This window comes from Manis javanica, chromosome 1 (genome assembly GCF_040802235.1).
Source record: "Manis javanica isolate MJ-LG chromosome 1, MJ_LKY, whole genome shotgun sequence".
Taxonomy (NCBI): domain Eukaryota; kingdom Metazoa; phylum Chordata; class Mammalia; order Pholidota; family Manidae; genus Manis; species Manis javanica.
This window is the reverse complement of record NC_133156.1, coordinates 95,015,213-95,042,274: the sequence shown is the minus strand read 5'-3', so window position 1 is coordinate 95,042,274 and position 27,062 is coordinate 95,015,213. Positions and strand designations below refer to the sequence as shown.

The 27,062-nt window shown below is 36.3% G+C and overlaps 2 protein-coding genes across 8 annotated transcripts in view; one reads left to right on the top strand and one right to left on the bottom strand.

Moving 5' to 3' along the window:
- Positions 1-7,206, bottom strand: part of ANKRA2 (ankyrin repeat family A member 2) — a 32,622-nt gene extending 25,416 nt beyond the window's left edge. For 2 of the 7 annotated variants that reach the window (XR_005063381.2, XR_001852138.3), the window contains exons 1-4: positions 6,862-7,206; positions 4,306-4,698; positions 3,525-3,683; positions 1,997-2,062 (exon numbers count right to left, since the gene is read on the bottom strand). Coding sequence is in view for 5 of the 7 variants with exons in the window: in XM_017653369.3 (XP_017508858.1) it covers positions 1,997-2,062; positions 3,525-3,683; positions 4,306-4,594 (514 nt within the window). In the remaining 2 variants the exon portion in view is untranslated. Of the gene's footprint in view, positions 1-1,996; positions 2,063-3,524; positions 3,684-4,292; positions 4,699-6,713 lie in introns of those variants that run through there. The other 5 variants (XM_017653369.3, XM_017653367.3, XM_017653368.3 and 2 more) reach the window with 5 other exon arrangements.
- An 85-nt stretch (positions 7,207-7,291) lies between these two features.
- UTP15 (UTP15 small subunit processome component) lies at positions 7,292-23,364 on the top strand. Its single transcript, XM_017653375.3, has 13 exons — positions 7,292-7,463; positions 10,179-10,349; positions 11,574-11,666; positions 11,761-11,945; positions 13,049-13,227; positions 13,795-13,920; positions 15,785-15,920; positions 17,512-17,596; positions 18,107-18,256; positions 18,926-19,027; positions 19,464-19,597; positions 19,776-19,834; positions 20,244-23,364. The coding sequence occupies exons 2-13, from the start codon at positions 10,260-10,262 to the stop codon at positions 20,459-20,461; spliced, it is 1,557 nt and encodes a 518-aa protein (XP_017508864.1). The 5' UTR covers positions 7,292-7,463; positions 10,179-10,259; the 3' UTR covers positions 20,462-23,364.
- Positions 23,365-27,062: the final 3,698 nt, after the last annotated feature.

The following is a 27,062-nucleotide window of genomic DNA, read 5'->3' as shown; positions in this document are numbered from 1 at the left end:
TGTATTGTTACAATTTGCAGTCTCTGCCTCAATGTACATAGCTGAGTTCAAATAGCTATTTGAGAGTATTTAAAGTATAAACTATCAGACATAACATAGTGCTAGGGACAACGTAGCCTACACAACACTGGACTTGGGAGTCAGACCAGAGTCTGAATCCTGGCTCTCTGTGTTGGAGAAATTGAATGATTTCTGGGCATGACAATTTCTCCAACACACAGAATAATACTTTGCTTATCTCCATGTATAATCAGGAGATCACAATAAAAATGAGGTTATATGATAGCCCTTAGCATTACATAAATACATGTTACAATAAAAAGTCCAATGTCTTATTAAAGGCATCTTCTACTCCATAGCTGACATGCTGCCTTTGAATTTCTTTCATTCTTGGTGGTTTGCTGACATATATAAAGTGAATGGTGACTGAATAATCTAGTAACACACAGTTCTTTTATGAACACAATTTTGTTCTCTAGATTCAGTCTACTAGTTAAAAAGTCCATATTTTTTTTCCCTAAATTTCTCTAGTAGATTGAGAATGAAACCTTTGAATATTTATAAACAAATACAATGATGAAGTAAGTCTTTCTTATAAAAGAATGACATGATTAAGAAAATAAAACTCTTATCATGCAACCTGTGTTTAATCAAAAATTTGGGGCAACTGGGTAACTTTTTGAGAAAATGAAAATAACACTAAAGCTTGATCTTTACCCCATTATATCAAAATATATTCCATATGTGGCGGAGATTAAAATGTAAAAAAGGAAACCACAGAAGTTCTAGAATGAGCCATGAGTGAATTTATTTATAAACTTGGAATAGGAAATCCTTTCTAAGCAGGAAATAAAACTCAGAAGGAAAACAAATTAATTTACTATTTAAAAATACCAAGCCTGTTTGAAAACATAAAATCAAAGGAAACATGACAAATTGGGAAAAAAAAATAAATGCAATATAAACAAAAAGCAAATTTCTTTAAAATTAAAGATTTTCATTAAAATTAGAGTTCATAAAAAATCAATATGTATCCTGCCGCCGGCGCTTCAGCAACCACGTTTCCAGCCCGAGCTCTGCTCACGGACAGGGGCCGCGCCCCGCCTGTGGCCCGCGCCCTGCCTGTGGCCCGCGCCCTGCCTGTGGCCCGCGCCCTGCTTGTGCCCCGCGGATAGAAAAAAAAAAAATCAATATGTATAAAATTAGAGTTCATAAAAATCAATATGTATTAAAAAAATGTAAATAAAACCAGTATGAGATACCATTTTTAACGCATGAGATTAGCACAGATTAAAGTTTGATAATATCCCATGTCAGTCCCCATTGGGAAATACAGGGGAAATATATAGGTAAATATGAGGGAAATAGAAACTCTAACTCTAGTGTGAAGAAAAGGATAAACATCTGGATATATAAATAATAATAAAAATTCATATACTTTTTGACCCAGCAGATACACGTACAGGGATCATGGGTACACTTGAAAAGAACGTCAACTATTATAATTTATAGTAACAAACTGGAATCAACCACCACCAGGGGGATTAAAAAATAAGAAGCATAGTATAAGCATATACAATACAATGCAAAATCACAGAACTACTAAAAAGAATGAGATAGATCTTTATGTGCTTAAACGGAAAGATCCCCAAAATATTAAGTGAAAAAGTGAAGTGCAGTGCAGTGTGTGTAATATTTTCCCGCCTGTATAAATACAAAGAGGACAAAAATATTCCCACATAATCCCAAATATAAACCGAAATGTTTTCTAGATAAATTTTCTGAAAATACAAAAAACTTACAATGTTTGCTTTTTGTGAAAAAGCTAGGGTGGTAGGGGAAGCTATAACTTTTTTACTTACTTTTTTAAACTATCTATTGGGTTATCTGCCTGGTGAAATTATGCAACTTTTTGTCTTCATACTTTTCTGTATTAAAACAAGCAAATCTAATAAATCCTGTTAAATTTGAGTATTTTTTTAAATGTAAAAAATACCTTGTTCAATACGACTAGCCAGGTAGAGCATCTCACCCTGTGCAGCCAACTGGTGAACAGATAAAGCTGAAAAATACCATAAAGGGCTTTATGTATATCTGTAGGGTACACTTTCCTCATCTCATTGCTCACGTTTGTGCAAGTTTTATCAAAATTACTTTGTTAAAAAAACCTAACTTAAAATTAACATTACAAGTAGCCATTCTGTACCTGAGAAATGACTCCTTTCTACTTAAAGTAACCCTGACATCTGCAAATTGTTATGATGAATTATTAACAATGCAAATTGTTACTGATTTTATCAATCAATGAAATGGCCTAGATACTTAATTTCTTAAATGCTATCTCTGTATCTACACTTATGAGGAAGTTAGGTCTAAAAGACACAAAGACACACCTTTTGTCTTTAAACTGAATCCACTGAATCCCAAATATCATTTCAAGACTCCATGGGTTTTTCTTAACTTTAGGAGGAGTGAGGTAGTAACTGGAAAACTGGCCTCTGCAGTAAATTCTTGAATGCAGACCTAATTAATGTTAATTAGCTGTTTACATAACTGATTAAACACTTTTTTCTGTCATGAGGGTTGTGAAACATGATCTCTAGGTGTTTCTTTTCAGCTAAAAAATCCTATGGCTGGAATATTTAAGACAATGTCTTCTTTTAAAAAGCAAAGCCAAAAAGACATTGTTCTATGAGAGCTTATCTTAAAAATTAGCATCACTTGATCCCTGACTTCAGCAATATGACTGAGTGGTCTTAATGTAGAAAGGAAAGCAAATGGGAGGCACATGCACATTCACATAAGTGAAACAGAAACGGCTAATAGATGGACTAAGAGTCAAAGACTCTTCCTGGCTTAACTGCCACAGCAAGTGACATAAAATCAGGAGGGATATAGTGTTTCCAAAGTAAAGATACATATTTCAGCATGTGTTAGAATATAGATTCATTTACACCATATTATCAAATATAGTTCCTAACACTGAGTTGCTAACTGGTTTCCTCTCATTAACATACTAATACTATAAGAGTATTTACTAGTTTATAAAGAAAAACCTCATTTTATTTCTTCTACGTTTCTCCATTTTTAAAAAAATTGTGGGTTCAAAGTTATTAAAAAGGTGGTTTCACATTCACCTTATATTCAAATTCAAAATTACAGTAGAATTCACTCAGCTTTTACTTTTTTTTATCAGGGATCTAGTTTGTAATATGTGGCACTCTGAGAACACAAAAACAATGTCTTACTTTGCAAAAAGTTCAGAATAAATCACTTTTTATAGTAATACTATAATGATTTAAAGAATATTCCAATCTGTATTTGTTCTCAACAGAGAAACAAAAAACATTAAATATTTAGTATATAGTAATATGTGAAAAACTTTTAAATTATTAGATCAGGACATCACTTGAGTTTTTCAAGAGAGAATATGCATTTCATGAAAATAAAGCCTCAAAGCCAAACTCTTTAAAACATTATATTAGTAATAAAAATATTTTAATACATCAGTGGGAAATACTTACAATTTGCTAACAGAGGTGTGGTAGAGACCTCATTCCCTCTGTGTTTGTTAGTTAAAGTAGTTGACTGCTTTATGGGTGAGAAGTGCTTTGTTGTAGAGGGAGTGTAGACATGCCTTACTTGAATTCCGGGAGAAGCAGATGTATGGATGTTGCATTCAGCTAAGTAATATAAATTTCAACATATTAAAACATTTCAGTGAAGAAGCATTTCAAACTTCCATGTCAATGTTTACATTAAAAGAGAAATACATGAGGAATAATACCTTCAACTGTTTCTCAAGTGATACTATTTCTGGCCATAAAAAGTCTGTCCTATCATAGTTAAAGTTCCAGAAAAAAATCTGTATTAATCCTGAGAAATTTTATTCTGAGGTTAGTTATTTTATTCAATAGATCACTATGAAAGTAAAACTACAGTATGATGACAGATTTCACTGCATTAAAGCACAGAAAGATAATGCCAATCAATATTCATGGAATAGGGAATATTAAGCTAATTTTTTTCTAAAAGGCACAAATAATTTTTTTCTCCTATAATTTAAAAAGGTATAATAAGGAACTTTATTACAGAATTTGTAAATAAACAAAGGTTAAGCAAGAAATTAAAAAAATTAACATGTACTTATGGACATTATATAATAAGAAATTGTTTCCTGTGAGATTCAGGAAAATCATATTAAAAGATGACTCTCTTCCCAAACTCAAAATCTCATGATCATAAAGGGAAAAATAAACAATAAAAAACAAGACAAATGCAGTTATTTATACCATAACTTTCAACCTTTAAATAAGACAGATGCCACCTCCAGGTCAGAGTTAACTTGATCTTGAATATTTTTACTATCCTCTTCATTCAAGGACTTCACAAATCGAGAACACACATTCATATCAAATCGGTTAGGCAATATGAATTTCATTCCCATGGTAACGCCTTGGGCTGATCCTTCTTCTGCATTCGAGCTCAGCTGGTGCTCTACTTTAATGTCCGGCACACCAGCTAGACTGTAACTGCTGGGACACTCCTCCACAATCAGCTGGGCTCCGATATCCAGATTGGCTGATGTAGCCATGACTTCAAGTGTAGTTTCAATAATTAAAACATTTCTTCATGATTTCCTCTTGGTTTTGTAAAAGAGGTATCCAGTGTATTTTTGGGATTTAGATAATAAAAAATCTGAAAAAAAAAATTAAAAGTATTATATGAATTTAGGTAAAAGTATGCAAAGTAATTTTCAATCAGCTATGCAATCTGTGCTCTTATAAGCACATCTACTTAATAGAAAGCATACAATGTTCAGAGGTAGAGAAACCTGGGTATGAATGCAAGCTTCACCATTTATTAGCTGTGTGAACCTGTACAAGTTACACAACCTCCCTAAGCTTCAGTCTCACTTGTAAAAATGAGGATACCACAATTAACCTCATAGGATACTGGTAAAGACCCAGTGAGATACAGTGACATTCTCACTTCCATCACTAGGTACCAGCAAAATTTAGTTTTACTCTATCCCCCCCTTTCCTATTCCTGAATATTGCCAAATGGATAAAGATGAGGCTAACAATGAAAATAAACCTTCATGTAAAACCTAAACGTCTTACCTGAGGTTCACTTTTGAACATGCTATATTTTACATTGCTCTCAGTTTGAATTTAAGTAAAGATAGAACTCATGTTGTACCCAAGTCTATTAGCATCCACAACACCTGTGATTTCTGGCTAGTGAAAGGCTTTACAAAACTTCAGTTATGATGAACTGAAGATATTGTTATTTTTCACTTTTTGTTCAGATCAAGTTTAACAACTTAATATAGCTTTTTATGAAAAATAAAGTATGTAGACTATAGACTTCTTCCTTTGTTTTGGCATCTCTAACACATTAGGATCAAAGTGTAATTTTTGGATCTCAATCCCTTTAAGCATTAAGAAATAAGAATTACTGACTTTTTTCAAATATAAATTGTCACATGAACTCAATAAATGCCACTCTCAAAGCATAGATGATAACATACCTGTTACTGAATCATTTGCTATTGTTTTAAAGTAAGTTTTCAGGAATCACTGGCACTTCCTATGTACCTTAATATAATTTCAAACATTTCATTACTGTACCTACACTTGCTTCTAAAAAAATGAACTCCAAGATTCCTGAGTGAGGAAGAAAATGAGTAAACCAATTAATTTTTTCATGTTAGCGTTTACTGCCCTTCAGACATTTTGAGAAGGTGCAGGGTGTTTTAAAATTAGTATAGGAATTAAAAGAGAAAAATGCATTAAGATCACAGTGGAACAGAGGTTGGCAAACCATACATTTACATAGAGCCACTAATTATAGTTTTGAGACAGTTTCCAAGATTGATCCTTTTAACAATCCTTTGAGTATTCAGGGCAGGTAATCATTATATACACCACAGAGAAGAGAAAAAGGGAATGCATGAGCTATGAAGGGCCTGTTCCATTCTTCATACTCCATCACCTGGTCCATTAAAATAAGCTGCACTCCTAAACTCCTCCAAAACTTCCAGGGGAGAAAGAGTGCCTGGTTCTATCAGGTGCTCTATGAATGTTTTCTGATCTGAATTTTAACAATGTTTCATATTCTTTTCTATCCTGAAATGATTCTGCATGATGCTCACCAAATATCTGCTGATCAGTTCTGGCTTTCCATTCTCTGCATCTCTACTGACTAACTATGTAACCCTGGACAGACAAATCATTTAAGTTTTCTGAGATGCATTTTGTTCATCTACAAAATGAAGATGGTTGAAATAGACATCTATTACTTTCCCAGCCCTAAATATCTTCCATGCTATTATATGTCAGGGTCTTTAAGGGGAGAGGAGCAAATGTTCTTGGGAGAGGAGGAAGTGGAAATAGAATTCTTATATTGTCACTACTATAGAGAGAAGCGGTGTTGACTGGTAAAGACAAAATTCTGAATTAGGAGAAGGGGGAATAAAGATGACCGAGAAGAGAAGGCGGTGAGAAAAAAAGGTAAGATAAAGGATAGCTAGAATCACCTCGATCTTTCAAAGTGCCCAGGGATGAAGGGAGAGAGAGCCTAACGAGACAAAGTGGGCAACTATGCTAGTCTATGGTGGATGCTAATAACAGGCGGCCCCACGTTCTCCCTAGGCCTGGAATTGTTCCTCAAGGAAAAGGACGATGTTATGAAAATGAGTGACTCCTCACAGGCAACAGGTGTCCCAGCGTCCCAGGACAGAAGCCCGCTGGAGGGGAGACAGTAGGCAGAGAAGTCTGCTGCTCTGTGGCCAGCCTCCAGCTCTTCCCGAAAGGTCCCAGCGCGGCTCAGACACGGTAGGCAGAAACTCTGGCTCACCCGAGGCGGGCGGGTTCCGGGGACAGGGGCCGGGCGCCGCCCGGGTGGGAGAGCAGGGCCTCGCGACTACCTTCGACAGCCGACAGCGAGTCGGGCCTTTCCATCTGCGGCCGCAGACTGACCAGGGGCCTCAGGGCTCCGGCTTGTCTGGACCGCGACGTCACTTCCGATTTCTTCTTTCGCTTTATGGCCAAAAAACGTTCGTATCCTTGCAGCCGAGAAGGCTTCCAGGTTTTTTCCCGCCGCTGCGCAGCGCGGACCTTCTGCAGCTACAGACACAAGGTCATTGCAGCTGACCACCCTGTGTCACCAGTCGAAGGACCCACTCTCGTCCTCCCGCCACGCCTCCTCCGCCCCATCGCCCCTCTCCTGTCCCGCCCCTGCGACTCCACGGCTGGGTGAGTGTCGTGAGCTTGCGCCGTTGCGTCATCTTCCTGCGACGGGCCTGGCGGTTCTGTCGCCATGTGTTTCTGTGGCTCGCTTCAGGATCCGCGTGATTTCTCCCAAGTGATCCTCGACAGTGCGGGGAGGGTGCTGACGGAGTCCAAAAAATTCTCCTTGAAGCCGGGGTGCCCTGGCGGACCCTCAAGGGACCAGCTGAGGTATGTGAAGGCGGCTACCGATGGGGGTAATCCAGACTCACGTCGGGAGTCCGACAGTGTCTGGCTTGCTGCTCTGGGGCTTCCCAGGCTCCAGTGGAATGGCTATCCTTCACTAGCCTCTCATCCGGATCTCCGCAGTTTAGATGTATAATCTCCTCCTCTGCGGTCACATCCTCTAACTGTCCACAGTTAACTAGACCCCGGAGGAATCCGCACCCCTCCGACGTAATGGGCAAATTTCCATGTCTGCTTTAAGGTTGCCTCAGATTCGAATGCCTCCCCTCCCCGCCTTTGCGCCCATGTTAAGTGGTCGTCAGTTTTGATATTCTACTTAAAGGTCCCGCTGAAGTGCAGTTTGAATCTTTCTGGGAGCCGTCCAAGTTAGAATTAAAAATCTCTTCTGAGTTCTCAGGACTACGTTTTTCATAACATATTTGGTTTTTTGTATTGTATTGTAGTACTTATTACTCATTTAGTCCCAGTTTCTCAGGCTCTGCCCTCTCTCCAATCATTTTCATTCTCCTCATTCTCACATCACTTCTTGCCACCCTACCTTTGCACTGTGACATGCTCCCTCCCTCCCTCCTCCTGTACTCTTTCTCACTTCAATGTGGCAACCCCCTACCCCTGCTGCTCACTTCTTTCTAAAGCTTTAAACTATTTCTCTCAAGACAGTTACGTACTCCTTAGATTTTACTGTAGGAAGGGGCAAAGACCCGCAGATTAGTAGATTTGGTCTGGTGCCTATTTCTGGGTAGACAGTGAGCTAAGAATAATTTTTACAGATGAATCTTTGCAGTATATTTGATGACAGGAAACACTAACTTTGAATTCTAAGTGAAATGTTAACCACCCCCTCCAAAGAATCTCATTCTTTTCATTCATAAGCAAAAAAAAAATGTACTCATAATTATTTTAGGGGTTTTGTTAGTAAAAAATTGAGAATTTTTTTCTTTCTTACTCTGTAACAACATATATCCTCGATTTGTTTACTTGCAAAGCCTAAAATATTTATCGTCTGGCCCTTTACAGAAAACATTTATAAACTCTTCCTGTATAGCAATGTTCATGTTAAAGACACCACCTGTGATTTTGTTTTCCCACAGAACCAAGCATAGGACTTCCTTTCCTTCCTTCCATATTCTTTTTTAATCTTCTAGACACACAATGTTCAGTTTAGTGGGGAAAAGAGATCATTACAATGCAATGCAATTATGTGCATTGACAGAAATGTGCATTGTCAAGTAGCAGTGTAGAAGACAGGCCCCTGACCTAGCTTAGAGGTCAGAGGTTTCCTGAAGAATGTGGTCCTTGACTTAAAGTAGGTAGAAAGAGGTGGGGATACCTAGCAGAGAGTACAAATGAGCAAAGACAAATTGAGACAAGAAAAAGCTTGATGTGTTAAGGGAGTAGTAACAAGCGGTGAAGCTGGAAAGGTAACAAGGGCCAGACCTCAGAGAGCCTTACATACCTCGTTAAAGAGCTTGGACCTTTCTGGGGGTAGTACTGGGATTTGTAGGAAAAAACAGATTTGCCGTGTGGTTAGTTACCTCTGATGAAAGTTGGAAGTCGAGGGAATTAGGGAGATCTTAACTTCCATTAGTTCAGTAGATGAGATCTGAATTAGGGCAGTGGGACCAGGTTGATTGGGGATGAAGTTTAAGAAGATTTGGGAGGTAAAATCAGATCTTATTCACTATTTGGATATTGGGATGAGGAGGAAAGGACAAGTCACGGCTGATTCCGGTTTCTTAGCTGGTGACAATCACCAGCTGGAATGGAGAATAGGGCATAGGTCGTGTCTGTTTCGCTCACCATTGTATCCTTAGTGCCAAGAACAGTGTTGTCTACATTGTAGATACTTGAATGAATGAAAGTTTCCCCCTTTTAATTGTTGATTGCTGTTTCATCAACAGCCTTTAAAATATGCTGTACTTATTTATTTTGGTGTTACTGTTGCACTGCTTTGATAGGTTTTTAATAGATGGTGAGTTATATGGTGAATCATTAACCTTATAAAATTGAATCTCTTGCAATTGAATAGTTGTGGAAAGACATTTTGGCTTAATTACAGGTCAGTTAAAAGTTTTAACTCATTTTTATCCTTTTCTGTTTATGTTCTATTGTTTTCTTTCTTACTCTTTAAATCTTTTGCATGTAACTTAAGCTTCTACATCAATATTAGCTTTTAACTTTAAGCTCTTAAGTTTAATTTTAAGTTTTTACATTAGAATAGTATCTTCTTTTTCCTTTTTGGCATTCTTAGGCTTTTAGGAAGTCAAGTCCTCAGACTGTGTTCTTATAGATTAAATGTAATCTTAAATTTAGTTTCAGGAAACTTATGTTATTTGCAGTTTCACCTTAATGCTCTCTGTTGTCGTAAATGAACATTCTAAACCAGTGTACTTCTCCCTGCTTTGGCTACTGGATGACTGAACCAGATTTATTCCCAGGTGTTGTAAATTGGTCAGTTAGGTGTGAGAACATTTGGGTACAACCTCTGTATGTAGCTAAGTAGATGATGCATTATGGCAGTCCTTTCTGTATTCTTCCTGCTTCCATTAGATTTATCTCTTCTCTGTTACAGTTTTATGGTTTTTTGGTCACTAATGTATGAGCTACCTCACAGCCTTTCGAAAGGGCACAAAGTGAAAATCATAACTATTTCTACAAGTTTATGAATAATACGTATCTATAAAATATTTTCTTTTTCAGACATAAGACAGAGTCTCTCTAATTATTTCTGACATCGGTTTCAAAATTTACCTTTGGATAACAGTCCAATTATATGAAATTATGGCTGGTTATAAGCCAGTAGCTATTCAGACATATCCTATACTTGGTGAAAAAATCACCCAAGATACACTGTACTGGAACAACTATAAGGTAAATTAGACAACGATGGGGGGACGGTTGCATTAATGCATGTTTCTCCAGCTTATTTTGTACTTTGGTTACTCTGATGGAGAATGAATAACTAAAAACAGCTCATAATTTGGGTGGAAAATTTGATACCTAGTATTTTTCCTTGGAATTTTATATGAAAGTCCATAGTGCTTAATCAGTTTAATCATAAAAGTATGTAAGTACCTAGCAGGAATAGATGATTTAATCAATGCCAAATGAGGTAAATTTTAAAATTTGAATCTCATATGTAGGAAGATTTTTTTTTTGCCTTTCTTAATCAAACTAAGGAGGAAGTGAACAAAATTAATTCTTTTAGATTGTTGCTTACAAATCATTTTTTTGAAAAGATGAAACAGCTAAATAGATAAATGGAATAATATTAGAATTGGGAGGTTTATGGAAAAAGAAATTTAAATGGCCAGTAAATACATTAAAGAGCCTGAGCTTCACTCACAATTGAAGAAATGCAAACTAAAACAATAATTTGGATACTATTTCTCATCTGTTACATTGGCGTAAGTGAAAAACTGTGATTATCATTGCTATTTTGAGGAAGGGAAATTGGTGCAAACTTCCTGGAGGGCATTCTGGCATCATCTGTCATGATAAAATTGCCTTTTGGCCTTGTAAGTTCCACACCTTCAAACTTAGTGATTATACTTCCAAAATTTGCTTAGATGTATGGATTAAGATGTTCATTGATGTATTATTTGTAATGTTAGAAATTTTGGAAAAAACTATGTCCGTTGGTAGTGGACTGGTAAATTATTTTGTATCCTATAATGGATGGTAAATTTATTGCTCATGTGAAAAGTTAGCTAAGATGTGTTTATTAAGTGAAAAAAAAAACATAAGGGGCAGAAAGATCTATAGTATGATCTTCATGTCAGTTAAAAAATACATGGTTATATATATGCTGACATAGGGATAACTGTTCTTTAACCCAGTAATAATCACAGAAAATTCCACAGCTGAAGGAAAAGAGGGATTGGCTTTTCAAACAAGTGTTTGTTTACTTTAATGGCGACAAGGATAGTCTGGGTGATGGGATTTGGACTATTTTTGCTTTCTTCATATTTCTGTATTAAATATAACCTACTAAATGTTACTGAGAACAAAAAGAAACAGTAGATAAGAAATTATATAATGCTTCAATAGTTGTTACCGGTTGTAACTCTTAATACTCTTCATTTTTTCATTAAGACCCCTGTTCAGATCAAGGAGTTTGGTGCAGTGTCAAAAGTAGACTTTTCTCTGCAGCCTCCATATAATTATGCTGTAACAGCTTCTTCAAGGGTAAATATAATAGTAAACTTTTCTTTTTATATAGCTTATATTTACTACTGATCTTGAGCCATCTGGTGAAATACTGTGTTTTTTTATCTTGTAGATTCATATTTATGGCCGATACTCTCAGGAACCTATAAAAACCTTTTCCCGATTTAAAGATACAGCGTACTGTGCTACTTTTCGGCAGGATGGTAGACTGCTTGTGGCTGGCAGTGAAGATGGTGGAATTCAGCTTTTTGATATAAGTGGGAGGGCTCCCCTCAGGCAGTTTGAAGGCCATACTAAGTAAGAGACAGGGTTTTTTGGTGTTTTTTTTACTGAGGCATAATTAACATAGAATCAGGTGTACAACATAATGATTTAATATTTGTGTATATTGCAAAATGATTGCCATAATAAGTAATTAACATCTCTCACTATAAAGTTACAGTTTTTTTTTTTTTTTGTATTTTTTTGTTTTGTTATAAGCTGTTTTCTGGGTTTTGGATAAATACAAAAAGAGAAATTCAGTGAGGATTATGTATCTTTATGTACTTTATTTCCTGGTTGTTCTAAGACACAGTGCTCAGTTAACCTGATCTAGTCCTATGGTCCAGTTTGATGGGGCTCATGAAATCCCAAGAATTGCATGTGACATTTTAGGGAATGTATGTTTATCAAGGGAGCTGTCTTAACAGCTTTTATTAACTTCTTTGAATTCTGTGACCTGAATTGAGGTTGTAAGCCATTGACCTAAAGGCAATGTCACAACTATTAAAGAGCCTCTGTTGGCCTGGAGGTTCTCATTTTGAAATCAGGTTGGAAGGTGGATTTAGTATTTTGTACCTTGATACACTGAATAGCTGAGGTAGTTTTATATTGTAACTTTGTTTCAGGATTACAGTTATTGCTGAAATTCGTTATTGATTTAAAATCTCAAATTTGTTGTTTTTAGTGTATTATCAGGATGGTCTTACTGTACCAGTAAAACATTTAAAATATAAGAGACATTGATGTAACATAATCCCACTTAGTGGCAAGTCTTAGAATCTTCTAAAGAAGTACCCATTCTGATTTTTTTATTTGCTCCAGCATTTACAGCAGGGTTAGGGTTAGGGTTGCCTTCATTGAGCAGATGAATAGAATTGTTAACAAACTAGAAGATGTAATTTTAAGTCTATTGTTTAATATTAAATTCATAGTGCAGAGGTGTTTAAAGTTTGTAATTGGCCTGGGGACAAACATCTGTTTTAAAGATTTCTTTTTCTCTAGTGATTTCCCCTTAAAATTACTCCCTAAAACTGAGCTACTTTTTTGTTATTTGGAGGAAAAGGAATGTTTTATGTTAGATGGGGTCAGAAATAAGATTGTTTTCTTGCTTTTTAATATACTGATCCTTGATCTTTCAGAGCAGTTCATACAGTAGATTTTACAGCTGACAAATACCATGTGGTCTCTGGGGCTGATGATTATACAGTTAAATTCTGGGATATTCCAAATTCCAAAGAACTTCTGACATTCAGGGAACATTCTGATTATGTGAGGTGTGGATGTGCTAGCAAACTGAACCCTGATCTCTTTGTAACAGGTTGGTGAACTCCTTTTTGTCCCTTTGTAGTCGATCATTTTATTATGATATATTTTAATAATTGCTTTGGGACTCTTGGGCTAGGGGAGTTTAAAAAATGTTTATGAAGAAATATGTTTCCGTTTATTCAGTTGTATTATTTTCTTTTTCTTCCTTTGGTGATTGTTCTTAATGTCCTTCAAGAGTGTTTGAAAATACCAGGCTTCCTTGAAAACATGACTATATAATGAGTTTAGTCCCCAGGTTTTCATAGACCCTCCAGCAGCCAAGATAAAAGGCCTATGCAATTCAGTCTTTGTGGGTGCCTGCACAGAGTCCCAGATGACTCACTTGTGGCAGAAACCCTAAGGTAGGTGTAGTTTAAGATTCTGTGTGGTATAGAGTATCACTTCCTCAGAAACAAGTCAGTGCTACCAGTGAGTTGGAGGTAATGTATCTTCATGAATGTGTCTTTTAAACATTTCATCTTAGCCTTTTCTCCTTTTAAAGTTTATGTTTGAATATACACACAAACACAGTTTTTGTTTAAACAGTGAAACTCACATTATACAAAAATTGATATTTTAGGTTCATATGATCATACTGTGAAGATGTTTGATGCACGAACCAACAAAAGTGTTACCTCTGTTGAGCACGGGCAGCCTGTGGAGAGTGTCCTGCTTTTTCCCTCTGGAGGTCTTCTGGTATCAGCAGGTATTTCTTTTAAAAACTGTTTCTGCTAGTATTGTTGGTCTTGGATCAAGTGTTTCTTTATTAGTTTTTATAACTTACCAGTGTACACTTGAATTGCATATCTAGGTCTTTCTTCACACAATTGTTAAGTGGGACAGGCAAGCTGTTGTCATTTATTGAGTACTAATGTGAGTCAGGCACTGTAGTATTGTATACATATTACCTCAGTGCCCTAGATGAGCCTACAAGCTAGGTAGTTTTCTCCCTATTTTGCAGCTAAGGAAATAAATGAAAGTTTAGCCAAGACAAAGTGGTAAGGGGGAGATCTGAAATACTTAACCCAGATCTGAAATTGTGTGACCTTGGGCAGTTCCTTAACTCATATAGACCTTGAAAATGATATTTTGAACAGTATCAGTGGTCTGTAACTGTGATATCTGTCATAAGCTGTCACATATGGGGAAGATGGGGACTGTTAGTTGAGCTCCAGGCTTTGTTGCCCAGGCAGGATAGGTAAGAACTTTGCTCCCCGCTCTAATCCCTTTTTCTGTTTTACCCAGAACTTGAGATCCTGCATTGTGTACTTAACCCAGAAATCCAGGTTGTACTCTTGCTGATATTCCTAAGAGATATGTGGCAGTTTTTGAAAACACAGGTTCTTTCAGATCTGGCATCAGGCTTGTCTCGTTATGTGACTGTCTTGTTTGAAATGGCGTTCCCAGGAAATAGCGTATAGTACTGAAAGAAGAGAAAATGTGGGATCAGAATGGGCCCTGGTACATTTTTCAGGTTGAAACTGAGGTGTTTTTTGTTATGCTGATCATAGTGCATTTTCAAAATATTAATGGAAGAAGTAAATGGGCTTTTTTCATTTGTCAAGTCAAAATTAATGTGTTGACATTAAAATACATACATAGTATGCATACTTTATAGCATACATGATGGTTGGGTGTTTTTTTTTTTTTTTCTGCTTAATTCTAAAATTCAAATAGAGAACATCCTGTTTTATACTTTTTCCCAGTACCTACTTGATTTCAGAAGAGGATAATAACATTGTCAGATGTACCTAATCTTTCTTCTATTTTGAGACATGGAAATAAGTTCATGTTGAACAGAGAGAATGGATACTTGATGCTAATCTCCACTGTATTGCTAGCTAATTGTGTGACCCTGGGCAGTTCCATATAGACCTTGAAAGTGACAGGTTGGGCAGGATCAGTGGTTTCAAACTGTGGTATCTGTCATAAGCTGCCACATGAAGGGGAGATGGGGACTGTGAATTGAGTTCTGGGGACTGTCGGTTGACTTCCAGGCCCTGTTGTCCAGGCAGGGTAGGTAAGAACTTTGCTCCCTGCTCTAAACCCTATTTCTGTTTTACCTCCTAGACTTTCACTTAATATTTTATTGAAAGAAAAAATGCTGTATTGGAAAAACTTTTAAAACATTGGATTAAATTGCTTTTAAGGATCCTTCCAAGTCTTAGAGTAAAAATTACAGGGAAGTTTTTTAGTTTTGTTGGGATTTACAAAGTTTTTAGGAAATAAATTCTACATTATTTATTTCCATGGTTATACAAAATCTTTTGAAGAATGATTTTATTATAATTTTCTTAAAATATTTTTTGGTTTGGCTTTTCATGTTACCAGGTATTTTGTGTACTTTGCAAATATGAAATTATTTAATTGTCGTCACAGTTCTGTGAGGGAGGAACTGTCATTATTATCAGTTACGCACCCAGTAAAAGTATTGAAACAGGGCAATGTGGCTCTGAAATCTCTCACTTCATCTCCATGTTGTGGAGTGTCCGGTGAAGAATGCTTTTTAGATCTTTAAAATTTTGAGTCTGTAGGCAGAATATCAAACTAATGATTATTTCTTTTTATAGGAGGTCGTTACATTAAAGTCTGGGACATGCTTAAAGGAGGACAGTTGCTAGTGTCTTTGAAAAATCATCATAAAACTGTGACATGTTTATGTCTGAGCAGCTGTGGACAGAGATTACTCTCTGGCTCACTGGATAGGTTAGCATTTTAATTTCTTTTCTTCATCATTAGTGTACAGGTGTTTACTGCTTGAGGAAATGAGTTGTTTCTTCAGTATTTGTGATAAAATAAATACTCTGCCAAATGATTTCTGCCATGAAAATAATCTGTTAAGTTGAAAATAGTTTTGACCTTTTGTATATATACAGCAGACTTACTTTCTCCTTTGACATAATTTATTGCTTAAGGAATTTTATTGAACTGTTTGAACATTGGTTTATAAGAAATCTATATTATTCTATAGTTTCTTTTAAAATCATTATTGTATATTCGTATATTTCAAAATATTTATAATGAATATATATTCTACATTACATTCTTTAAAGTTTAAAACTTCATGTAAAAATTTCTGTGTACATTAAAGTGGTCCAAATACTATCATTTCAAGTAGGTATTAGTATTTCGGTAGTTAATGTTCTAGAACAGTGCTGTCCAGTAGAAATATGATTGCATGTCATTTTAAATGTTTTAGTAGCCACATAAAAAAGGTAAAGAACTAGGAGAAGCTGATTTAGTAATTTAGTCCAACATATATTTCCTATTGTTTCAGTTTGTAATCAGTATAAAAATCACTGAGAGACTAGAAACAGATTAGTTATCTAATACATGCCCCGTGATACAAGTGTTTTTACAATGAAATGTGAAATATAGTTGTGCTTAACAGAAAAATATTTTTATACTACCTCAGTTTTAAAATTAAAATTTAATTAAAATAAAGTAAAATAAAAAATTCTTCATTTTCACTAGCCATATTTCAAGTGCTAAATAGCCACAAGTAGCTAGAACAATGGCACAGTTCTAGAATTTGCTTCTACTTACCTGTGGTTGGTCATTTTATTCCCATAGTTCCTAGTTCCTTTTTTCCCTGTGATGGAAAGCCTTGGTTTTTCAGCATGCTTATTAAAAAAGTATGCGTATTTTAAAAGCTAGGAAATATTTCTAATGCAAAGGAATTTATTATATAAATATATAGCAGATTTTCTAAAATGTTATTAAGCCATTTGGGACTTGATTTTTAGATGTGTCCCTTAAAAACTAACTGTAAGGTGACTCCATTTGCAGTAGATCTCAACCCAGAGTGATTCTTGATCCCCAGGGGATATTCGGCAATATTTGGTTGTTACCCCAACTTGGGGGGAGTGCTGCTGGCATAGAGCGTAGAGGCCAAGGATGCACATAAACACACAGTGTGCGCAACAGTCTTACAACAAAGAATTATTTGGCCCAAAATGTTAATAATGCTTAAGTTGAGAAACTTTGCCCTTTTGACTTTCACTGAGTTTTTCTTTACTCCCGTTTTGCCTTCAGGTGACAGTTCAGACCAGGTTCATGGTCTGTCCTTCTGGTGGCTAGAGTCTTTATACAAACGTTTTGGCTAGTGCTAATAAGCAATTGTTACTATTGCTTTTATGAGATTCAGTGATACATTAGTTTGTGAATAATATTACTAATCATTGTTTTTCTTCATTGTTGTATAAATTTTAATAGTGAGATATTAAATAAAAAATAGTATGTTTACATTTATACTCATTTCCAAGATGATTTGTGACAAAGTTTTCTTTTGTATCAGGAAGGTGAAAGTATATAGTACAACATCCTATAAAGTAGTCCACAGTTTTGATTATGCAGCTTCAATTTTGAGTCTTGCACTTGCAGTAAGTACTTTTAGCTTTCTAATACTTTCACTAACCTTGCCTGTTTAATGAAACTAAAATGGAATTTTAGGGTTTATCTTTGTATTTGAATAAGTCTTACTTGCTTCTTGTCGCATTAGATAAGACAATTGCTATAATATATGACTTGTTCCAATAACTTAGTACAAATTCAGATTTAGGACCCATTCATTGCATAGCTTTAAATTAAGCACAGTGGGAAGTTGATAAACTCTCTTCAGCATATTTAACTCAAGGGCTAAATGCTCTAAAAAGTCAAGTTGGCTCTCCAAGCAAAAAAGAGGTGGGTTAGGTGGGGGAGAAAAGGAGCAATAAAATGAAATGTCCTTTTCTTTGTTGACTGTTCTTTCTGGAATGTCCCTGTCAAGTTTTATGAGCCATACTCTTGATGAAAGTATGAATAAGCAGCAAACATGTTATAAATGGTATTTTTAAGAAAAAGAAAAATTATGAGTTTTAAGTAGACTAACTTATTTTTCTGATTGCTGTTAGCATGAAGATGAGACAATAGTTGTAGGAATGACCAATGGAATACTGAGTGTTAAACATCGGAAATCTGAGGCAAAGAAGGATTCTCTTCACAGGAGAAGAAGGCCTGCATATCGAACTTACATTAAAGGAAAAAATTACATGAAACAACGGGTATTTATATATTTCTTACATGTATTTTTAAAGGTGAAGTTTTGTTTGAGTAGCCAACTCCATCCCTGCACATTATTAGCAACTATAGTTAACATGGCATTTAACTGTTTTGCTTTCCTCCCGATTGCTAGATGAGGACATTATTAATGAGCAATGGGGAATAAAGATTGTTTATTTAACCCCCTGAATCATGGCAATGTTATAGTGCTTTACCTTAGTTGAAACAATGTCTTTCACATACTGATTTGAACTTCTGAACAACCCTAAAAAGTAGTAGAGTTAGTACTGTCCCCATTTGGCTTCTGAGAAGATGGAGATATATGGAAGTTGTGACTGATCCAAGATTTCATTGTTGGTAACCACAGTTGTTGGGACTAGATTGCAGTTTAAATCATACGGCTTGCCATGTGAAGAGGATTGAAATCAGTAATATTGCCTAGAATTGAGGTATTGTCTATGTATTGTTAAGTCAAAATCATAGGAGGGTAACAGCATATCAGTGTGGCAAATTACTCTGTTTTCATTTAATCTGCATCATGGGCATATAACTGGTATTTCTACCCTAGTTCAGGAGCATCCTAGTATTAAAAAAAAATCACCGTGGAAAAGTTTTGAATGGAACTATATACAGATACTGATTTATCTCTATAAATTTACCTTTTAATACAGGATGACATTTTGATCAACAGGCCATCAAAGAAACACCTAGAATTGTATGATAGAGACCTGAAAAATTTCCGGATCTCTAAGGCCCTGGACAGAGTCCTTGAGGTTAGTGAATCTCTCTCTCTCTCTCTCTCTCTCTCTCTCTCTCTCTCTCTCTCACACACACACACACACACACACACACACACACACACACACACACGAATATGTATATATATTTCTTTATTGAGGCTTTTTTTTTTTAGAGCAGTTGTAGGTTCACAGCAAAATTGAGGGAACAGAAAGATTTCCCATGTACTTTCTGCCCCCACACATGCATTATCAATATATGGTACATTTGAGTGATGCATTTGTTATAATTGATGAACCTCTGAGCAACATATTTTTAAAAGAATCATTTTACTGCTTGTGTTGTGTGTTACCATGACTTAAAACTGTGAAGATAAAAACGTGTTTAAATTTGGTAATTGTTAATGAGTTCCAAGACTGATTTCTTTCTTGTGCTATCTTGCCTGCTCGTGTTGACTGAAAATTTTTCCAGCCCAGTTGTACAATAAAGACACCTGAGATTACAGTTTCTATCATAAAAGAGCTAAGTCGAAGAGGAGTCCTTGCAAATGCCCTTGCAGGTCGGGATGAAAAGGAAATCAGTCGTGTTCTTAATTTTTTGATAAGGTATGTTTTATGTCTATGAAACACATATATTTGCATCTGAAATCCTTTATCTCCAAATGAGAGACATTTACTTTTAGCTTAATCTTTGAAGAGAACTGATGAAACAGTTCAGTAAATCTATTTTAAGGATTAAAAAAATTTTTTTCACATTTTAGTAAATAGAACTTTTGCCCTGTAGGAATCTGTCTCAGCCAAGATTTGCTCCTGTTTTGATCAGTGCTGCTGAAATAATTATTGGTAAGTAGTTGTTAAAACTTGAAAAATCCTAGCCTGCTTGAAGAAATAGAGATGCCAATTTATGAAATCAAATAAGTCAAAATATGTTGTTGTCACTCCTCCAATAAAAATTTTCTTAGAGAAAAACAACAGTAAATCAATGCATTTTAAAATGTAGTGAAATGTATACAGTGGTTTGACTATTAGACCATGGTTATTTTTTAATGGGAAAATAAAAAGTCAGAACCTCCACACTACTGTAATTATTTCTTTTTGAAATAGATTTATTCAGATGGATTGTTTGACTTAAAATAAGTACAGATTTTTCAGTGTTTTTATATTTACTATTTTATACTTTTTCTAAATATTGCTATTCATTTATTGTTTAGAAAGATGCTTCTAGTTAATGTGTTTTTCTCTCTCTTTCTAGATATATACCTGCCTGTGGTTGGTCAGTCACCTGTAGTTGATAAAAAGTTTTTGTTACTTCAAGGGCTTGTAGAAAAGGAGATTGATTACCAAAGAGAACTACTAGAAACCTTGGGGATGATGGATATGCTTTTTGCTACCATGACGAGGAAAGAAAGCACTTCTGCATTGCAGCATACATCTGATGGGTTTCTGGAGAGCAAGAAGCTAGAATCATAATGTTGCTTAGTAAGACACATGAGAACTCCTAAGTTGGAATAGATTTGATTCTATTAGTGATTGAAAAGAGATTCTCTGATACATTGACAAAACTTTTTACGCAAGTAATTTTAAGAAAGAGACTGGAATAACTATGATTGGAAATATGTACCTGTTTTAAGACACGGTTTTTTCCACATAATATTTTGAATAACCTCATGGCATCTTTCGCCAGATCACAGTTTTCTCGGTCATAGTTTACCTTGGAACAGTTGATACTAATTTTAATACAGTATAGTACTGTATAGCATTTGTGCAGAAATTAGAACTCTCAACTCGGAATCCTGCCAGAGGAAAAGGGCTTCATTTTTTACTTCTGTCCTGGAAAATGATGACGACAAAACAACAAATAAATTCTTTCTTCGCTCTGATCAGTGCCCTTGGGATTTCCAGGCCCCAGCTGAGCTCACCTCCCACTCATGACATCATCACTTATCCTAAGTCACTTGTCCTGCTTCAACTGGTAATAAGATTATGTCTCTTGCAAGTGTGGCATTTCACAGGCCAACTCTGAATAATTGACGCTAGTTAGACGTATATTCAGAGAGTGTCATGAGGCAGATTTGAGACCTAAAAATTCTGCTCTCCATGTCAGGTTTCTTTTTATTTCTTTCATCTTGACTATCCTTATCAGAACAAGGTGTAGAGATAGACCATATTATTTTTTTTTCTTCTCAATATGCAACTTTTCTACCAGGTTTTCAACTTGCTTCAAGTCAGGGGAATGATAAAACTTCGCATTTCTCTTACAATAAATAGCCTGTCAGCCTTTTATGCATATGTTTGAAGCTATTTTATAGCTACCCACCTCTCTGAAAGCCATGTCCCCTAATCTATAGATCTTTTCCCTCTAATCTCCACAATTTTCTTTTGGAACCCCAGGCCAGAGTAGCTTGCTTCGGAAAGTAGTTGTTTTTCTTTAAAGTGCAATGTAAATGATGTTTTTTTATAAAGAGATTCTTACTTTCTTCTTGGCTTTTTGAGATGTATCAATTTCTGATGGATAGTCACTGGTTAGTGACTCTAAGTGCACTGACCTTACTACCTCTCCCACCTTCCCCCAATTCCTATTCCACCTCAAGATGTTAGTTATCTGACATGCCTTGGGCTAGAAGAACCCTTACTTAAATGAACATTTCTTAATGTGAATTCAGCTATTTCTATGTTCTGGTAAGGGCATATGCTCAAAAATAGGGCCTAGTTTTCCTTTCATTAATTGATTGAAGCAATCATAACAATAGTAGCTTATACAAAACCAGGAGTTTACGTCTCTGAATAATTACGAGAGATGAATCCAGGTCAGAAACTGTCTTCCTGGTGAGGAGGCTTAATTTATTTAAAGAACTTTGTATTTAAAAGCTTTTAAAAATCTAACTTCATAAGTATGCTGGTAATTTGTATACTAGTAAAAATTACATTGAAATTCTACTTAAAGCTAATTGTCATTAAGTATATAATATGTAACAATGATTTTCCTATACATTATTTTGTTTGATTCTCATCACAATCACGCAAGGATGGAATTCTCATTTAACTTTGAATTAACTACTGTAGTTAATTCACTTCTTGAATCCTCAAAACTTGAGTCTCTCCTCACTCCAGCACTCTGATCTCGCCTGCCTGCTGGGGCTGAAATTACTCATTTCCCTTAACACTTCACTGAGTGCTGCGGTCTTAGATGAGATATGTAATGATTACAGATTTTCAAAAAGGTTATGAAACAATTCCCAAAGCCATCAATACTTTTTATGTTAAGTTCAGGAATAGTTTTTATATGTATTGGGACAGACTGTTGTATTTGCCATTTGAAGTATTTAAACAATTACAGTATGTAACATTGGCCTTCAGATTCTAATTTAAAATGCCTAACAGATTTTTAGACTCCAGAATTTTAGTTGAAAGGTATTTTAAAATGTTAACTAAGCCTGAAAAATACTGAAATGTTTTAGAGAACTTGGAAAGTCACTATTCATTTAATTTGTTGTATTTATAAGAGTTAAGTACTTGGGAAGGTTTTGTTTGTTGGGTCAAGCATTTGAAGTGCTATTTACAAGAAAATCAAATATCTTAAATGCTGTTAAGTTGTGTAAAGGAACCCAGGCTGAATTTATAAGTTGCTAAGGGATTGTTAATGGGGTTTCAGTTTAAAGAAATTTAGTTTGTTCACCTTAAATCAACTCTATCAAATGTTTATAAAAGTCCTCTTGAAAGTGATTGTTAAAAGGTATTATTAGTGTTCTGAATGGAATATTTGTAAGTTAGGCTTAAAAGCTGAAGGAAAGTTGAAATGCTTAACTTTAACAAGCAACTATAAATTGTCTTTCCTATGAACAAAATGCCCTTCCAGACACTGATTGCTAAATAGGCTGTTTACCTATTCCCCCTGGCCACAGTTAACTGGACCTAATATTCTGCTTGAGAGAGAGTATGGGGTCAAGATGGTTTGCTGAAACAACTTCAGTGCTAACAGTTAGTTGATATGTATAACTTGCATATTTTTGAAATGTTCAATTTGATAGGTTTTGGCAGGGGTGAGGGTAATGCACCTGGTTCAAGCCCTGTTTAGGCAGGGGGTTGTAGTTGAGATTTATAATCCAGTTCTTCATCTGGGAAAGTGCAGAAGCCCGGGGATGTTGTGCTTGGGTCAGCAGCAGAGACAGCTAGTCTGCAGAGAGAAAGGAGAATGAAACTGAAGTTCAGAGAAAATAAGACAAGTCCATTCTTCCTCAGCAGGTCAGACTGGAGAAGAGAGAAACCATTTTAATTTTCAATGGTTTCTGTTTCCCTTCTGGCTGTACCTACTCTCGTTAGGGGTCCATAGAAGTCTTTGGAGTCCCTGTAATAAACTCTCTTTACTTAGGTGAGTGAGTAGTTCCTCTTTCTTACAACTTCAAAAACTCTAGTTTGCTAAGTCTGATACTGGGACACATGTTAGAGGCCATATCCATGAACAAAATAGACAAAATCTCTTCTCTTGGGACTAATATTCTGCTTGAGAGAGAGGTGTTCAGTTAGCCAGTAGAATACATAGTGGGTCAGATGGTGGTAAATGATGTGGAGAAAAACCAGGAAGAGGAAGAAGATACGATATGTGGGGAGGAGGTAGGTGTGTTACAGCTTTAAATAGAGAACTGCTGGAAGTCCTCACTTGGCAGCAGTTGGGCAAAGGCTTTAAGGAAATGAAGAGGAATCCTCTGATATCTAGGGACCTGCAAAGATCCTGAGGCAGAATCATGCCTGGTGTTCTGAATAGCAAGGAGGCTTGTCTAGCTGACCTGGAGCAAGGGAGAAGAGAGGGGTAAGGTAGAGGGGGATTGAAATGAGATAGTGTGTTTAGGCAGCTTGGGGGAATTTTACCATAAAGGGGAGCAGAAAAAATGGGCAATGGCTGGAGGAGTGTGGAGTCAAGATGGTTTGCTGAAACAACTTCAGTGCTAACAGTTAGTTGATATGTGTAACTTGCATATTTTTGAAATGTTCAATTTGATGGGTTTTGGCAGGAGCACACCCATGAGACCATCACTGCAAACAGGATGGTGAACATGTCTGTCATCCTCAAAAGTTTCCTCCTTATAAACCCTCCCCAGCAAGGCCCCTTTCCCTCAGGCAGTCCCTAATCTACTGTGTCATTACAGATTAGTGATTAGTTTGCATTTGCTATAATTTGATACAAATGGAATCATAGAATTTGGGAGGACTTGGCTTAGCATAACTGTTTAGAGATTTATAGTTCGAGATTTAAACTGGAAGAAATTACAGAATGTATGCTAATGTAGATAATCCCATTGGGAGGGAAAATAATAATAGAGGAGAGAAGGGACCAGTCACTGGGGCAGTGACCTTGGGAGGGGGCATGATAGTTATGGGCAATAGAATTCAAGCTGGGCAAGTAAGGAAATGAGATCACGGAGTGAGGACAAGTGAAAACTTAGCTGGGTCAAACAGCGTTGGTTTGCATACGAGAGGTAGTAAGCTAGAGACATGGAAGGTGCTGGTGAGAACCCATGGAGTTATGACAGAACTGTTGGAGGGAGAGCAAGCCATGAGCTAGGATGTACAAGAGATGATGGCCAGCAATCTGTGGTGACCAACATGGGGTGGGGTAGGTGTGCCGTCAGATGGCATGAAAGAGGAGAGGTTTTCCTTGGGTGGAGTGAGGGAGAATGGCCCAGAAGCAGCAGTGACGATCATCCGCGTCACCTGTTAGGGCAGCTGTGTTTGGGGTGTGGAAACATCGACAGCTTTGGGGAAGACTCAAGGAGGTTGCTGACAGCACACAAGGAACTGACCTTCCCTCACTCCTACCTTCCAAATCGTGTGAATACAGAAAATTGGTGGAACCCAACTTTGCATCCAGGGCACATCTGCAGAGGAATCTGGAAAATGTGGCTCTGTCCAGCTCTGCAGTTCTGAAGTCAACCTAGAAGGAGGATGGACCAGAAGAAAAGGAAAGCAATCCACACAGTATTCTCCAAATATTCTACACATCTGCAGATACGTGCATGTGTAGCCTTCTAAACATGGGAGCACACTAGCCGTTCTGCATTTCAGTTTTCCATTGATCATGTGTGAGAGCTTGCTCCATTCTAACAGCTCTGCTTCATTCTTTTCTAGGCTGGCCTTCAGTATCATGGTATAGATGTGTCATAATCGATGTAACCAGTCTCTTATCAGTGGACATTTAATTTCTATTCTTTTATAGTTAAAAGTTCTGCACTGAGCAAGCTTTTATGTAAGTTTTTGTGCATTTTGAGGAATGTATACTGGGGTAAATTAATATGAATTACTCTGATCCTAGAAAGCAAGACTTTCTTTCCCACCCCAAAAGCTTTACTTGGTAATATCTCATTCCTGCTACTTCATATCAGGAAATACTGTTTGCCTGCAAGTCAAGTCTTCATTCTCCAGTATCACTTTCAAAGATACATTATTCCTTGAAGACCTCCTCATACAGGGTACTTCATATTCCACAGGTCATTTAATAACTATGAGGCAGGGGCTACTGTTTTCCCCACTCTGCACATAGTGACACTGAAATGACCCAGAAAGTTTTAAGTGACTTGTCCAAAGTCACACAGTTGGTTAGTGGGACCTAGGATTTGAACTCAGGCAGTCTGGTTTGAGCGTACATATTAACCACTACAGGAGTAGCATTTTATATTCTAGAAACATGGAATACATCCTTATTCATCAGATTATTCTCAGTCTTATCCATAAAATAGTTGGTGCTTTGTAAATATGTGAGGAGTGAATAAAATGAATGCATGCTTATTGGATCCAACTTGGCAATTATATGAAAACAGCAATTTGGCTACTGTGTACAAGATGAAATGGTTATATGATCATCACTTTTCTGATAGCTACAACTCAGTGTTTCTGGAAGCTGTCCTAACTGCCCATTGAGAAATTTTTATTCTCTGAAATTCAAACTGTTCGTTGACAGTTTACTGTAGCTCACCATTAATCCATGAGGTGGCAGTATTATTTCAAAAACCATGAGAAACCTGCTTTTCCATAGCTTTCTCTGAATCAAGTTGGTGTTCTGAGGTAGTAAGGTGAGTTTTCTCAGAAAACAACTAAGGTATTTGATTATTGCTATGTTGGCAAAGTGGATTCAAAAGCAATCTGTAATTATTTGTAGATGCTAATCAGAAATACGGAAATAAAATCTAACCAGGGCCTTCTGAACTAAAGTTTAAACTTGTCAACAATACAGAATAATGGAAAGAACATGAACTGAATGATCTGGGGAAATTCCAGCTGCTCTGGACCTTAGCTTCCATATCTGCCAGGTGGGCCCTGATTACCTCTTTTGCAGGATTGTTGTGAGAACATGCGATGATACACAAAGAGGGTCTTACCCACATTACTGTGTTTTTCACATGTTTGTAATTACGGTAAGTCTTGCTCTGCACTAGTTGGGAGCTTTTTATTTAGCTTGCTTCCCTGATTATTAATATCATTTGGATCACTTAGATAGGATTGAGTTGAAGTTTTATGCTCTTAGGAAGGATGTTTTCTAAATACATTAATCACATAAACTATAAAATGAGGGATGTAACAATTGAGGCAGCTTGCAAGCCTTTTGAAAGTAAATGGTGTGATTTGCAGTATATACAAATAAAACATTAACCCCTTATGCATGAAAGTAAGATGTTATTTCCTATTGCATCACTAGAGTTATAGCAAAAGTTTTAAATAGAATTATTTATGTCTTTAAACATGTTTGTGCACTTTCCTATATTCAAAGTAACTATAGCTGGGACTGTGTGATGTCTGTTTGACAAAAAGATTAATATATAAACTGTTAATTTAAAGAGGGCTGGCAATTTTGTACAAACGTTAGACTCATATCAAAGATGTCTTTTCAAGTGTTTTTTAAGAAATGAGACATAATTGACATAAAACATTATATTAGGGTCAGGTGTACCAAAAATAGATATTCTTGACAAATGCTCCCAATTAAAAAAAGTTGCCTGAGTCAAAGGCAGTTTCCTTGTAGGAAACAAATGGAAAACAGTGGTCACAGTTTTTCTTTTACCGTTGTCCTCTTAGGATAAAA